General features: G+C 40.0%; 2 protein-coding genes across 2 annotated transcripts; one reads left to right on the top strand and one right to left on the bottom strand.

Annotated features, from left to right (window-relative positions):
* Positions 1-1,455: 1,455 nt before the first annotated feature.
* psmc5 (proteasome 26S subunit, ATPase 5) lies at positions 1,456-4,212 on the top strand. Its single transcript, XM_072455639.1, has 12 exons — positions 1,456-1,535; positions 2,109-2,180; positions 2,252-2,321; positions 2,389-2,486; positions 2,562-2,618; positions 2,709-2,939; positions 3,012-3,138; positions 3,216-3,406; positions 3,494-3,592; positions 3,674-3,784; positions 3,869-3,955; positions 4,034-4,212. The coding sequence occupies exons 1-12, from the start codon at positions 1,512-1,514 to the stop codon at positions 4,085-4,087; spliced, it is 1,221 nt and encodes a 406-aa protein (XP_072311740.1). The 5' UTR covers positions 1,456-1,511; the 3' UTR covers positions 4,088-4,212.
* Positions 4,213-4,632: 420 nt separating this feature from the next.
* Positions 4,633-12,684, bottom strand: mpp3b (MAGUK p55 scaffold protein 3b). The gene is made up of 18 exons (XM_072455640.1): positions 12,553-12,684; positions 12,268-12,383; positions 9,623-9,700; positions 9,463-9,543; positions 8,557-8,694; positions 8,326-8,407; positions 7,928-8,013; positions 7,783-7,857; positions 7,484-7,680; positions 7,348-7,412; positions 6,981-6,998; positions 6,770-6,811; positions 6,060-6,218; positions 5,901-5,981; positions 5,544-5,637; positions 5,300-5,408; positions 5,073-5,192; positions 4,633-4,995 (listed from the first exon to the last, which is right to left on the bottom strand). The coding sequence occupies exons 1-18, from the start codon at positions 12,572-12,574 to the stop codon at positions 4,816-4,818; spliced, it is 1,743 nt and encodes a 580-aa protein (XP_072311741.1). The 5' UTR covers positions 12,575-12,684; the 3' UTR covers positions 4,633-4,815.
* Between the last annotated feature and the right edge of the window lie 1,489 nt (positions 12,685-14,173).

The raw sequence follows: 14,173 nt of genomic DNA, 5'->3' as shown, positions 1-14,173 counted from the left end.
ACAAAAGATTCTCTGTAGAACCTGTCTGGTCATGTGGGCTGACGTGGTTTCGGTGCGGCCTGTTTGTGCGTTTGTAGCGCGCGGAGTGTCCAGTAGAGGGCGCTCCAGCCGTGGTCGGGATGGATGGAACCATGATTGGAAAATAGGAATATCAAGTACAAGCGATCAATCGATTAAGCAATTCGGTTTGGTGGGGATGAGTCTAGAATAAAGTCTGAAGAATAAAGTCTGAAGAATAAAGTCTGAAGAATAAAGTCTAAAGAATACAGTCTTAAGAATAAAGTCTAAAGAATAAAGTCTTAAGAATGAAGTCTAAACTATAGAATAAAGTCTGAAGAACGAAGTCTGAAGAATAAAGTCTAAAAATTGTTGTTGTTGTTGTTGTTGTTTGTTGTTGTTGTTTTATGGCGGTTGGCATCCGAGTGTTGCATTACCGCCAGACTTTATTCCTCAGACTTTATCCTCAGACTTTAGTCTTCAGACTTTAAAGTCTGAAGAATGAAGTCTAAACTCTATAGAACAAAGTCTGAATAATGAAGTCTGAAGAATAAAGTCTAAAGAGGTAGAAGTTTATAGAGTTTGGCTGTGATGAAGAGTGAAGAAGAGGATAATCTAATGTGCTTGGAATTTGTGGACTTGGAACTCATGTGCTTTGAACTTGTGGGCTTTGAAACAACAAAGTAGTAGAAGGAGAACTGAAGAATGGAGTCTATTGGATAGAGTCTAGTGGATAAAGTCTTAGGAATAAAGTCTGGATACTTGGACAAGTCTGGCGGTAATGCAACACTCGGATGCCAACCGCCATAAAACAACAACAACAACAACAACAACATGACCTCTTGGGCTTTGTCAAAGCACTAGAGGTCAAAGCACTGGAAGAACAACTTTTAGGACTACGACAAAGTCTGGGGAATAAAGTCTGGCGGTAATGCGACACTCGGCTGTCGACTGCCATAAAACAATAACAACAGCAACGACAGTCTAAGGAATAAAGTCTGGCGGTAATGCAACACTCGGATGCCAACCGCCATAAAACACCACCAACAACAACAACAACAACAACAACAACAACCGCCATAAAACAACATCAACAACCATAGAAGAAGAAGGGGAACTAGATGATCGATCTTAGATCCTTGAATCGATCGAACAGATCAGGGAGGAATCAGAATCATAAAAGGTATATTCAACAGAATTCACAAACATACAAACTTGCTTTGGTGATACGGTGCAACATAAAACAATGAACAGTGACAAAACAACCTATATGTCTCTTCAATCTTTCACTCACCTGAACATGTCAATTGCTGTCTCTGAAGCCACTAATATGTTATCATTTTTATTTTTAAAGATCATTTTCTAAATCATTGATAGACGATAATGAATAGAAAATGTGAAGTGCATGAGTTCAGGGATTTACCAAGTCTACCACTAGGTAATACCAAAGAGCCAAAACAAAACCTTTTACCGGAAGTTGGCAGGATTTGCAAACGGAAGTCTAAGAAGTCAAGATGGAGGTGGACGGTGTCGATCATGTAGGTGTTTTTTTCTTCTGTTTTGTCTATTTAAGAGTTCAATCTAACGCAAACGTGTTTTTTCATACATCAAAATACAAACTGTTGAAATGTTATATCTGCTGTTCTTTGATGGATTGCAGTCAATGATTAAAATTATCCGGTTAGACTAAATCCTGTCAATGAATGCCGAATTGCCACCGGTTTGCTGTCTCATTGTAGCTTTAGCAGCTAACGCTAAACTGCTAACTGTTGACCGTCTGCTACTCTAAACAACACTCATATTCTGGTCTATTCTTATATCCAATACAAATAAAACAACAACCAACACAAATAACGCTCCACTCATAAAAAATAAATAAAGCCTTATCCCGTGCGGCGTCAATCAAAATGGAAACAATTGGCGTCAACGTTACATGGTTACCTTTGTATTTCAAGTAATCATCCGTTGTTGTTGTTGTTGTTGTTTTTTTATATATTGCGAAGCAAATATACCAATCGTTCATTTATTTTAATAAAGAAGTATGTTGACCATTTTTAGTGCGACAAGTACACTTGGTCGGTGTAATATGGTTTGGTTTCTTTTTTTTCCAGATGGAAATGGGTGAACATAAAGGTGGAACAGGGCTTAGACAGTACTATTTATCAAAGATTGAAGAATTACAGGTAATTGGTTTATAATTTGGACATCTTCAGAAAATATGTGGCGTCATAATACATTTATTTGGTTTGAACAGTTGACAGTTAATGATAAGAGCCAGAATCTGAGACGTCTGCAGGCTCAACGAAATGAGCTCAACGCCAAAGGTACATTTTGCATCAAAATGAAATACTAGTATCAGTTCATATATAATACTTGTTATTTGTGATTTAGTGCGCCTCCTTCGTGAGGAGTTACAGCTTCTGCAGGAGCAGGGGTCGTATGTCGGTGAAGTTGTGCGAGTCATGGATAAAAAGAAAGTGTTGGTGAAAGTAAGGATTTGCTTTTTCAAATTATTTTCTTGTGTCTGAAACCAAATTTAATATTTATTTGTACAATACTTCCAGGTTCATCCAGAGGGCAAATTTGTTGTGGATGTGGACAAAAACATAGACATAAATGATGTGAGATTCTTCTTTACATTTGTCTTTATTCCTTTGACATAATTTGAACATTAGACAAGGATGACTTAATATACTTTTGTGTTAATATAGGTAACACCAAACTGTCGTGTGGCTCTTCGTAATGACAGCTACACATTGCACAAGATTCTACCAAACAAGGTGGATCCTCTTGTGTCTCTCATGATGGTGGAGAAGGTGCCAGACTCAACCTATGAAATGATTGGAGGACTAGATAAACAAATCAAGGAGATCAAAGAAGTGATTGAACTTCCTGTAAAGCATCCTGAGCTTTTTGAGGCTTTGGGAATTGCACAACCCAAGGTATGTCCTTTATCAACTCCTAATCACCAGGCCAATACTTGAAGAGAACCTAACTTTGACATGGTTGTGCAGGGTGTGCTTTTGTATGGACCACCAGGCACAGGAAAGACACTTTTAGCCAGAGCTGTAGCACATCACACAGACTGCACCTTCATCAGAGTGTCTGGCTCTGAGCTGGTCCAGAAGTTTATTGGCGAGGGTAAGCTGCAGGGAACAAAAATGTGTTTGAATATATTTTTATTATTTTTCATGACCTTTTTCTTGTCTTGTTTATAGGCGCTCGTATGGTGCGTGAACTGTTTGTCATGGCCAGAGAACACGCTCCATCCATCATATTTATGGATGAGATTGACTCCATTGGTTCGTCTCGTCTTGAAGGCGGCTCTGGTGGAGACAGTGAGGTTCAGAGAACAATGTTGGAACTGCTCAATCAGCTGGATGGATTTGAAGCCACTAAAAATATCAAGGTACACCCTCTAAAGTACATGTTTTTATTTTTTACAAACAAAATCTTCAAAAAGAAATTAACCCTTTTTATTTATTTTTTTATAAAGGTCATCATGGCAACCAACCGAATTGACATCCTGGACTCTGCCTTGCTAAGACCTGGGAGAATTGACAGGAAGATTGAATTTCCTCCTCCTAATGAAGAGGTAAACTCAAACTCCAAGCACTGTAAATAAAGTAATATTTAAGAGACTCTTGAATAATCCATTATTTCCCTTTTTTACCAGGCCCGTCTTGACATTTTGAAGATTCATTCCAGAAAGATGAACCTCACTCGTGGCATTAACCTGAGGAAGATTGCAGAGTTGATGCCTGGAGCATCTGGCGCTGAAGTCAAAGTAAAAAAGAAATTGAAATACACAACTTAAGTTAAAACTGTATGAATGTCTTTGAATGGGCTCCTAATAGTTGCTTTGTGTTAGGGTGTATGCACAGAAGCAGGAATGTACGCCCTGAGAGAACGAAGAGTTCATGTAAACCAGGAGGACTTTGAGATGGCTGTGGCAAAGGTATGTTTAATTATTTCAATTGTAATATAATTTATTTTGTAAGTATTTGTGGTACTAATCCTTTCAATACCTTTTCAGGTGATGCAAAAAGACAGTGAGAAGAACATGTCCATCAAGAAATTGTGGAAATAACGGGCACTGCATATTATTGGACACATTGCAAAACACTTATGTATATTTTCCTTCTTTGTTTATGGTTTGATTTATAATTGTTACATAAGTCATTCAAAAATAAAATGTTTTCCCCCAAGTAATAAGCGACCAAGTCATCTTTTCTGTTCACCTGCTGATTTTATTTACCACCTACAGTTTTTACAATATGGCACTTTGCATTTTAGCTGGTTAAATGTACATTGATCTTGCACTGTGCTTATCTACTGCATGCATGCGACTGGCATCAGCTACTCAGCTACTCATACATTTCAGCACTATTTTCATTGACCACACAAAGGCTTGTTAGGTAACACATCAAATAGTTTAAAAAGTTTCCAGGTGTTTCTCACATCACACCTCTGCGCCCTCCACTAATGTTGCCATCTTTTGACAATTATGGGTTATAGAATATGGATAAAATAAAACCAATTGTTAAACATAATGAATACTAATTCTAATTAAAACAAGATCTTCCATATCTTTCTGTCTGTTTTAAAATAAATCTTGATGCCAATTAATGGTTATTTCCACCATCAGGAAAAAAATATAAGGACTACTAATCCCAAGACAGGCTAGTTTGTGTGTCCCAAAAATCTCCATGAATTACCATCAAAAAGGTGTCTCATTGAATTAATCAGGGTTGACGATATTGGTGAAGGGCACTAACTAAATCTTGGCACAACTTGAATGATTGGAAAGTGAACTGGTTAGCTTCGGAGCCAAGAGACAGGCACCCACTGTGGCTCCCTCTGCACCCGCTCCATCACCACCTGCAGTTCGATTAAGGCACTCACAGAGTCCTCCTTCAACAGAACATAGTCCACCCAGTGACCGTAGTTTTCATCAATGAGGTCTGCTGACTGCTTCATCTCCATCAGGTCCTCCTCCTTGAGTAAGAGAACGTGCCATTAGGGTGGAACAACCAGAGTTATGTTCAGGTGCATTTTACAGTTACCACAGTTACCGTTACTCCAGCAGAAAGAGAGGAACTAGAGCCGAGAAGTTTTCTTTGACTGTCAAAAATGCGAGGTCTTACAAATATGACATACGGCTTGAACTCTGCTGTCCGCAGGGTTTTTAGTGCCTACAAAAACATGTCAAATGTTGTCATAAGTAGGCATCGCCCTTAAAGTAAAAAAGTTTTCAAAGGCCAAACTGAACTTCAATTCACGCCTGAAGTTTAGTACAAACCTCAGGTTGGACATCCACCAGACAGACTTTGTTGTGGGCCAGTACTCTGTGGATGGACTCTAAACTGGTGCCATACAGATTGTCCTTATATTCCCCATATTCAATAAATCTGCAAAACAACAGTGTATCAGAGCAGATGGGTGACTGCAGTGTTTATGAAAGGCTAATATTTTCCTTAAACCCTGTATTGTAAACCATCTGCTGGTGTTATTTGCTTGATGAACAAGATAAAGCTGCCACTCACTTGCCGTTCTGGATGTCATCCTCAAATGCTGTTTTACTGATGAAGTGGTACTCCACTCCTTCTCTTTCCTGACTCCGTCTGGCTCGAGTGGTGTCTGCCACACAGCGGTGATTAAAACAGTGAGGAATACATAGGTTTATGTGTTTTAAATAATGCAAATGAAATTCAAGAAAACTTTAATCTTATAAGCTGTTTACATTTAAAAACAAGTACAATCTGAGATAACAGTGTTTGAAAAAATAGATTAATTCTAATCCTGTAGATTACAAAACCACATCTGTCTCTATACATATTCGGCGAGATTCAGATTATAGGGGCAGGAAAAGGTAAAGTAAACGAAACCACTAAGAGACTTACGTGGCACAGCCAGACCGTAACGCCTGGGGTTTTCAGCTATGACCTTCTGTTTGAGCTCAGTCGTTCGTGCTCCCAGTGAACCTGTCGTAATAAAAGTATGATTGGATTACGAATTAGGCCACGAACACACCATTAAGTATCTGCATTCTGACATCTCACCGATGAGCACTATAAGCCGGGGGTTCTCGTCCGGGCGGGGCAGGTACTGGGTCACTTCCTCATAAATCAGGAAGTCTGTGTGGTTTGTCTCTGGAGTGTGAGCATCTCCTGGTGAAGCCTGATGGTCCTTCTTTAGGCGGAGACTCCTGGTCAGACTGGCTGTGCTCACATAGACAAGAAATGAAGCCACAGTGTTACTTATCTACACAATATTATTGCTTCTGTCAGTTAATATAAACTAGACTCCCATGTCAAGTACAAATGATTACCTGAGGAAAAATGGCCACAGAAGGCAGCAGTTGTCTTACTCTACAGCTCATATTAAACCATTTAGTCAACCATCTGAATCTCTGTAGACTGTATAGACTGAGGAGCTACAGAGTCATGCTTGTGGCATCTGAACCCCGCAAAGCCCCAAATAGCAATAGTGACAATTGCATGACCATAAAGCAGAAGCTGACTGGTGTATTGTGCCACAAATATGTCAGACCAAACGCCAAACAAACAATAACACTGATGCCAGACAAAAGAAGTGGCTGAACAGCTTTAACAGTGATTCTCTATGAAGCTTGTCAACAACAGAAGAACCAGCAGCAACAACACAAGGCTTATGAAAAAATTCAAAATTCCAATAAAGGGGTCACACACAAACAGGGTTAATTAAGTTAATCAAGTCATAATTATCATGGACAAAACAATTGTGTCCTCACCTAAGTCTTTCCCATTCAGAACAGCCTCACAGTCACAGTCTTCTGTGGTAGAACAGGAAGAAAAATGGTGCAGGTAATATTTATTGTCAATGTGTAATTGATCAAAATGATCAATGATGTTTTAAGTGAAACCATTCTAAACTATAAGGCCACAGGGATAAAAGCAAATCAAATGTTGAATGAGTTTGTTACATTATATTTGAGCACGTACCTCTTTCGGCCTGATCGTCTGAGGCAAGAATAATGAGAGGACAGAATATAATTTACAGAAATAATAACACACGCTCTAAAAGGAATGCATCCTAATCATTGCAACAACTTCCAAGACACAACAGCAATGGATATAAAACAGAATCTGATTCTGAAATGTTTGTATTATGATTTAAGTTACATGTTACATTCTATACAGAGCTAAAACAATGTTTCGGAGCCAACACAAAAGAGAAACAGTAGCTTTTGGGTGATTAACCCTAGTCTTCTCTCATAATCTCTTTTCTGTGATTTCTTGGATGGATGAGATTACAATGAGCTCTGAATGTCAGAGCGTGGCTTTGCTGTTGTACAGTAAATATTCTTACATGTGGGGACTTTCATCGAGTTGGGATGAGGAAAGGAGCCCATTTTCATCCTGTATCTCAAACGTCTAAGGAACAGAACGAAAACAAATCCATGAAAGTATTTTTTGATAATGATTCGAGTTCAATAGAACTGTACCTTTCTTGAAACTGAGCAGAGGGAACAAGAGCAGCGCGTAGGTTACTGTCACCGACTTTCTTTGCCTGCCACCAGGTGACGTCCTCCTGGCTCACCACCTGCAGAATGTCCCCTCTCCCAAAAGGGAGCCCGGCCTCTTGACATGGGGTGGCTTTGTCATCAAACGGCATATAGTCAAACAGAGCTCGAAGGTAAACCTAAAAAAAAATATAAATAGGCATTGACTCATTTTAAGCAGCTGGGTGGAAGCACAAACTGGATTTAAATCAAAGGAATGCTTTAATTTAAAGGATGCTGACCCTGCTCTCCTTAAGTCGATCCTCTTCTGCTACAGCTGGCACAATTTTCAGTGTGATCGTTCCCTGTGACTGGGACTGGGAATCAAAAGGTGATGTGTGTTTAAACAGCTCTTCGACTAAAAATCCAACATTTGTTTCTATTCACCAGTATTTGGCTAATTTCATCTGGCCTTCTGTGAGTGATAACCTTCCCATTTACTTCTCGAAGTTCGTCTCCTACATGCACCAAACCTGAAACAAGATAATGATGAACAGTGACATAACTTTTAGGCTACAAAGAACAGACATCAATGCAAAACATCATAGTAGAACTGCAAGCAACTCCTGATTGTAATCTCAAAATATACAATCCCGTAGCACTAATCTCAAGGATTTGATCTCTTGTTGACAGTTCCAGGGGTTACACGGCGTAATCCTCTGTCAGTGTCAGTAGAAGCAAGAAAGTCAAGAGACAGTGCGGCTTAGAACTGTTATGAACGGTATACTGTACAGCATATCAAAAATCAAAATGGAAAAAGAAAGAAAGAAATAAAGAAATCTCACCACTTCGATCGGCTGCTCCCCCTCTCATGATTCGAGCCACTACTACAGCCCCAGTGGCTTCATCTCTGCGAATAGTAGCACCCTGGTCAAAACAAAATGTAATAGGCCAACAAAAGTGACCTTTAGTCTTTGAAGGTGATCTGAATCCAATAATATCTGAACAATTGACCAGAAAACCTGTGCAGTCGATTTTTATGTGTTCTGCATGTGTGAATATGACTATTTTCTCACCAGAGGCTCCTTGTTTTTGACCAAACGCACGATTTTCACCGACTCTTCTTCAAAGTCATCGTTCAGCTCTTCAGGCAGCGGGGGCAGCACTGGATCGAAGTTTTTCTGGGCAACTGTGTCATGCGCTGATAGCACCGCCTGTGGGAAATATGGAGAGCATGTTGTTAATCTAATCAAAAAGACTTATTAAAAGTATCTGGTGAGCTGGTCCTTCTTACTTTCTGGGTCCCCCCCTGAAAGAGGGTCTGGAACAATTGGAGAGGGAGAAAGAAAACAGTTCTAGACCTTATGTCTTAAAGTATTGTAAAAGTGTTGGTCTTGGTTGACCAGGCAATAAAGTCTTTAAAAGTACCCTCCTACATGAGTCTGAACAACTGTGTCTGAGTTCACACTATCGCTGTGGACGCTCAATTCAGATTCACCCCAAAATCAGATTTTTTTGGAGAGGCGTTAAACATAGCCAATAAAATGTGACTCAAATCAGTTTTCATGTGCGAACCCAACAGCAAGTGTCTGATGAGGAGAAGAGAACATTATGAGACATTGTCACATTATGAGATCGACTGTAATGAGGAAGGTAAATGTGTTAGGTAAAAATTGGCAACTCTAAATTGGCCCAATGGACAGGTATTGAAAATTAGCATATTCTGCTACATACACTTAAAACATTGTATCTGGTTCGTCCAATGTAAATGCTATGTCCTTAAATAAATAAATAAAAAACATAAATTCAATTTGCAAAAGATCAGATTTGAATCAGACTTATGAAAGCGGCCTGGGTGGCATTTGAAAAAAATAAATTAAAAAAATCTGATTTGTCATTTAGATCCATTCTGACACATCCGGGAATGTGACCAACCAACATCTTAGCTAAACTACACATTATCGCTGTGATTGGAGCTGTACCTTGAGGTGAGGAGCGCTGAGCAGGAGCAGCAGCTCTCGTTCATCATCCTCCAGGAGTCCGTTCTGGAGGTCTTCAGTCAGCTGCAGATTTGAGAAAGAGTTTTACTACATTTGATTTACTAGGATCATTAAACACCTTAATTAATTTGACTGCACTTACATCTTCTGCCAGACAGGAGGCACTGTCCAAGACCGGTTCCGGGCCAAGTTTCTCATACTGCTTTAATTTTTCATGAATCTGTAAAAATAAGAAACATAAACAGTAAAGTAATAGCAAAGTGGTTCTCAAACTGTACTTAAATCACGAATGAGACCTGATGTAGTCCAGGATTGTCTTGGGTTAGTCCTAGGTTAGTCCAGAGTTAGTCCTCCTGGTTTGTGGTCTTGAGTTAGTCCTGGGTTAGTCCAGAGTTAGTCCTCCTGGTTTGTGGTCTTGAGTTAGTCCTAGGTTAGTCCAGAGTTAGTCCTCCTGGTTTGTGGTCTTGAGTTAGTCCTAGGTTAGTCCAGAGTTAGTCCTCCTGGTTTGTGGTCTTGAGTTAGTCCTAGGTTAGTCCAGAGTTAGTCCTCCTGGTTTGTGGTCTTGAGTTAGTCCTAGGTTAGTCCAGAGTTAGTCCTCCTGGTTTGTGGTCTTGAGTTAGTCCTAGGTTAGTCCAGAGTTAGTCCTCCTGGTTTGTGGTCTTGAGTTAGTCCTAGGTTAGTCCAGAGTTAGTCCTCCTGGTTTGTGGTCTTGAGTTAGTCCTAGGTTAGTCCAGAGTTAGGTCCTGAGCAGAAACATGTACTCCATATTGTTACTTATGTAAAAGTACAGATAAAGGAGCAATACAGAAAATAACTAAGGGAAAATATCTAATACAATAACATATTATGAAGTTACTTGTAGGGTAAAAAGATAAACGTATTTCACACAGATTTAAAGAACTAATTAGGAGTCGATATTTGGACGAAGACTTTTGTTGATCAGAAACAATCAAATACATTTCTTTAATTTTCAGTGTTTCGTTTTTGTATTTGTTTACTTTTATCAAAGCTGAGGCTAGAACTCAAAACCTTTGGACTTTATATTTGTCAGTCCAGTCCAAAATATGTGGAGTAGAACGTGCAGTAAAGTAGTGAAGTAAAAAGTATTCACTGTCAAACTTACATAAGCACCAGATAAATAAGGAAATATATACTTGTAAGTTGTACAGTGCTTAGTTACTTTCCACAACTGGTTCTGAGTTAGTCTTGCTTTAGTGCTCGGTTAGTCCTAAATTAAACCTGCAATAGTTAATCCTGTATTAGTCCTGGGTCAGTCCTTGGTTAGTCCTGTATCAGTCCTGTATTAGTCCTTGGTCAGTCCTGTATTAGTCTTTGGTCAGTCCTGGGTCAGTCCTTGGTTTGTCCTGTATTAGTCCTTGGTTAGTCCTGTATTAGTCCCTGGTTAGTCCTGTATTAGTCCTTGGTTGGTCCTGTATTAGTCCCTGGTTAGTCCTGTATTAGTCCTTGGTTGGTCCTGGGTCAGTCCTTGGTTAGTCCTGTATTAGTCCTTGGTTTGTCCTGTATTAGTCCTGTATTAGTCCCTGGTTAGTCCTGTATTAGTCCTGTATTAGTCCCTGGTTAGTCCTGTATTAGTCCTGTATTAGTCCTTGGTTAGTCCTGTATTAGTCCTGTATTAGTCCTGTATTAGTCCTGTATTAGTCCTTGGTCAGTCCTGTATTAGTCCTTGGTTAGTCCTGGGTCAGTCCTTGGTTAGTCCTGTATTAGTCCCTGGTTAGTCCTGTATTAGTCCTGTATTAGACCTTGGTCAGTCCTGTATTAGTCCTTGGTTAGTCCTGGGTCAGTCCTTGGTTAGTCCTGTATTAGTCCTTGCTTTGTCCTGTATTAGTCCTGTATTAGTCCCTGGTTAGTCCCTGGTTAGTCCCTGGTTAGTCCTGTATTAGTCCTGTATTAGTCCTGTATTAGTCCCTGGTTAGTCCTGTATTAGTCCTGGGTGAGTCCTGGGTCAGTCCTGGGTGAGTCCTGGGTCAGTCCTGTATTAGTCCTGTATTAGTCCTGTATTAGTCCTTGGTTAGTCCTGGGTCAGTCCTGTATTAGTCCTTGGTTAGTCCTGGGTCAGTCCTGTATTAGTCCTTGGTTAGTCCTGTATTAGTCCTGTATTAGTCCTGTATTAGTCCTTGGTTAGTCCTGGGTCAGTCCTATATTAGTCCTTGGTTAGTCCTGGGTCAGTCCTGTATTAGTCCTTGGTTAGTCCTGGGTCAGTCCTGTATTAGTCCTGTATTAGTCCTTGGTTAGTCCTGGGTCAGTCCTGTATTAGTCCTTGGTTAGTCCTGGGTCAGTCCTGTATTAGTCCTGTATTAGTCCTTGGTTAGTCCTGGGCCAGTCCTGTATTAGTCCTTGGTTAGTCCTGGGTCAGTCCTGTATTAGTCCTTGGTTAGTCCTGGGTCAGTCCTGTATTAGTCCTGTATTAGTCCTTGGTTAGTCCTGGGTCAGTCCTGTATTAGTCCTGTATTAGTCCTTGGTTAGTCCTGGGTCAGTCCTGTATTAGTCCTTGGTTAGTCCTGGGTCAGTCCTGTATTAGTCCTTGGTTAGTCCTGGGTCAGTCTTGTATTAGTCCTGTATTAGTCCTTGGTTAGTCCTGGGTCAGTCCTGTATTAGTCCTTGGTTAGTCCTGGGTCAGTCCTGGATGAGTCCTTGGTCAGTCCTGGGTCAGTCCTGGATGAGTCCTTGGTCAGTCCTGGGTCAGTCCTGGGTCAGTCTTGACTTAGTCTTGGGTCAGTCATGAAACAGTCCTACATTTGTTGTGCTTCAGCCCTGAGGTTGCCGTACCTTCATGAGATAAGCAAGGCTCTTTTCATTCAAAACATCTTTGAGGAAGGACAGGTCTTTGTGCCTGGCGTCGGGATGGAGGTGAGACGTGAGAACGGCCAGCGTCTCATACAGCCCTGAAACACATCCAAATTCTGCCATTGCACAGCTACTAAACACGGCATCTGGACCTAAGCACCTGTAAAATGCCAAGTAACCGTAATGCATGCTTGAATTATTGTCACATGTATTATTCATAGCCGGGTTATAAAATGCAGCAGGGAGGATCAGAGCGCGGGGCTGTACCTGTGGTTGCAGACACGGGCATGGCTTCAATCACTCACAGCAAAAGGAAAAAGAGGAGAGAGGGAGAAACGACCACAGGAGATGAAAGATGGGGCTTCTCTCTGTGGAGGAATTAAAGAGCCATGTGGGTCTGAAAAATAAAGCACAAAACACAGGAATGTTTCACACTTCCGTCACAGTGTAGGTGGAGGAATATGAACGCAACTGCTTCAATAAATGTAGCAATGAAATTATTGAATGATCTGAACTATTACAGACTCCTAAATGAAATGAGATGTTTTATGACCCAGACAAAACAGTACTTGCAGCAACAGGATTTTGAATTTATTTATTTATTTAATTTGTGTGTAAAATATATTAAAAGAAGAACATATTGTTGATGATAACTGATGAAATTGTATTATTTCTATAGGGAAAATGCTAAAGACTTCCTCTGTTGTCATAGCGATGCTCAGCTTATCACAGCTCAAGTTTCAGTTGATGGGATCAGACAATTCAGACCACTTTTCCTCGCTCGTCTCAATGACAACACTACAATCACAGCAGCAATACATTTGAGAGTTAACATGATGAGACTATGACAAATTAATGCCATTTCAAGACTCTTGTTGTAATAAATCTTATGAAAAGGTTGAAAACTGGCTTAAAGGTTAAAGGTGCTCAAGGGAACTTGAGGTGACAGCTCCAAGCCAAGTTACAGGCCAGATATGTGGAGAGATGAGCAGTAAAGCACTGAAACACCTGTAAATAACATTTCCAGGGGTTACATGGTGCACCTATAATTAGCATGATTGCAAACCCAGACAAACTGTAAAAGTAATTAATTAAATCTAAATCATCATGTGAATCATCATTTCAAATTCTATGAATATTAAACAGTGGCATTTATTTTTTCACAATTCAATCTATGCTTTTAATTCTACCTGTCCTTTCTAAGGCCGAGGGAGTCTCATCCCAATAACTCCTGATGTGAGGCGCACTCTGGACTGGACTATCACTATCACTCACAAGGCAACCACTTACAGACAAGCAACCAATCATAAACAATTTCACGCCTCATCAAATTCAAATGTCCTGGCTCTGCAGAAGGAAGAGATCATAATCACAAATATCTTAATTTCAGTGCACCTAAAATGGAGAGAACGAACAGATGAAGGTGACGTATCACACAGACAGCAATCATTCAACAACAAAAAAGTAGTTTTTTATGGTATTATTGTTTGTCAAATCATAAATATTGTGTAATCTTGTATGGATTTTGGCTCTTGTTTATAGTATAGTTTGTAACAGTAACAGTTGTGGAATTACCTCTACCTATTTATACAACTATAAACATGAAATTCTGCCTTTAGGCTAAATCAAATAATCCTTTCTAAATGTTTGTCAGTTAAGCCTGAGGTTTAATGTTATATTCAGTATCATCATCTGCTCTCACTACAAATTTGTCAGCTGCATTTTGTAATAAAGTTATCCATATAAGACCAGTGTGAGATGACGCATGACCTTAACCTCCTCATAATGCCAGTCGCTGTATTGGACATTGATGATAAAACCATAAATGGATTCCCCTCCATCAGCAGCCTGCTTTTTGCTTTCAACACTGAGAGATCTGACCGGATAC

Source organism: Eucyclogobius newberryi, unplaced genomic scaffold (genome assembly GCF_026437365.1).
Source record: "Eucyclogobius newberryi isolate DKJ021-1_F unplaced genomic scaffold, fEucNew1.0.hap1 SCAF_20, whole genome shotgun sequence".
Lineage (NCBI taxonomy): Eukaryota > Metazoa > Chordata > Actinopteri > Gobiiformes > Gobiidae > Eucyclogobius > Eucyclogobius newberryi.
Note: the sequence above shows the minus strand (reverse complement) of the source record. Positions and strands in the feature narration are given on the sequence as shown.

Excerpts from the sequence above, each read along its gene's own strand:
- psmc5 (XM_072455639.1), top strand. The coding sequence starts at position 1,512 with ATGGAGGTGGACGGTGTCGATCAT. Across the intron at positions 2,322-2,388 it reads AAATGAGCTCAACGCCAAAG|TGCGCCTCCTTCGTGAGGAG; the intron begins GTACATTTTGCA and ends TTTGTGATTTAG. Across the intron at positions 2,619-2,708 it reads AAAACATAGACATAAATGAT|GTAACACCAAACTGTCGTGT; the intron begins GTGAGATTCTTC and ends GTGTTAATATAG.
- mpp3b (XM_072455640.1), bottom strand. The coding sequence starts at position 12,574 with ATGCCCGTGTCTGCAACCACAG. Across the intron at positions 12,384-12,552 it reads GCCCGTGTCTGCAACCACAG|GGCTGTATGAGACGCTGGCC; the intron begins GTACAGCCCCGC and ends GATGTGTTTCAG. Across the intron at positions 9,544-9,622 it reads CCTCCTGTCTGGCAGAAGAT|CTGACTGAAGACCTCCAGAA; the intron begins GTAAGTGCAGTC and ends TCAAATCTGCAG.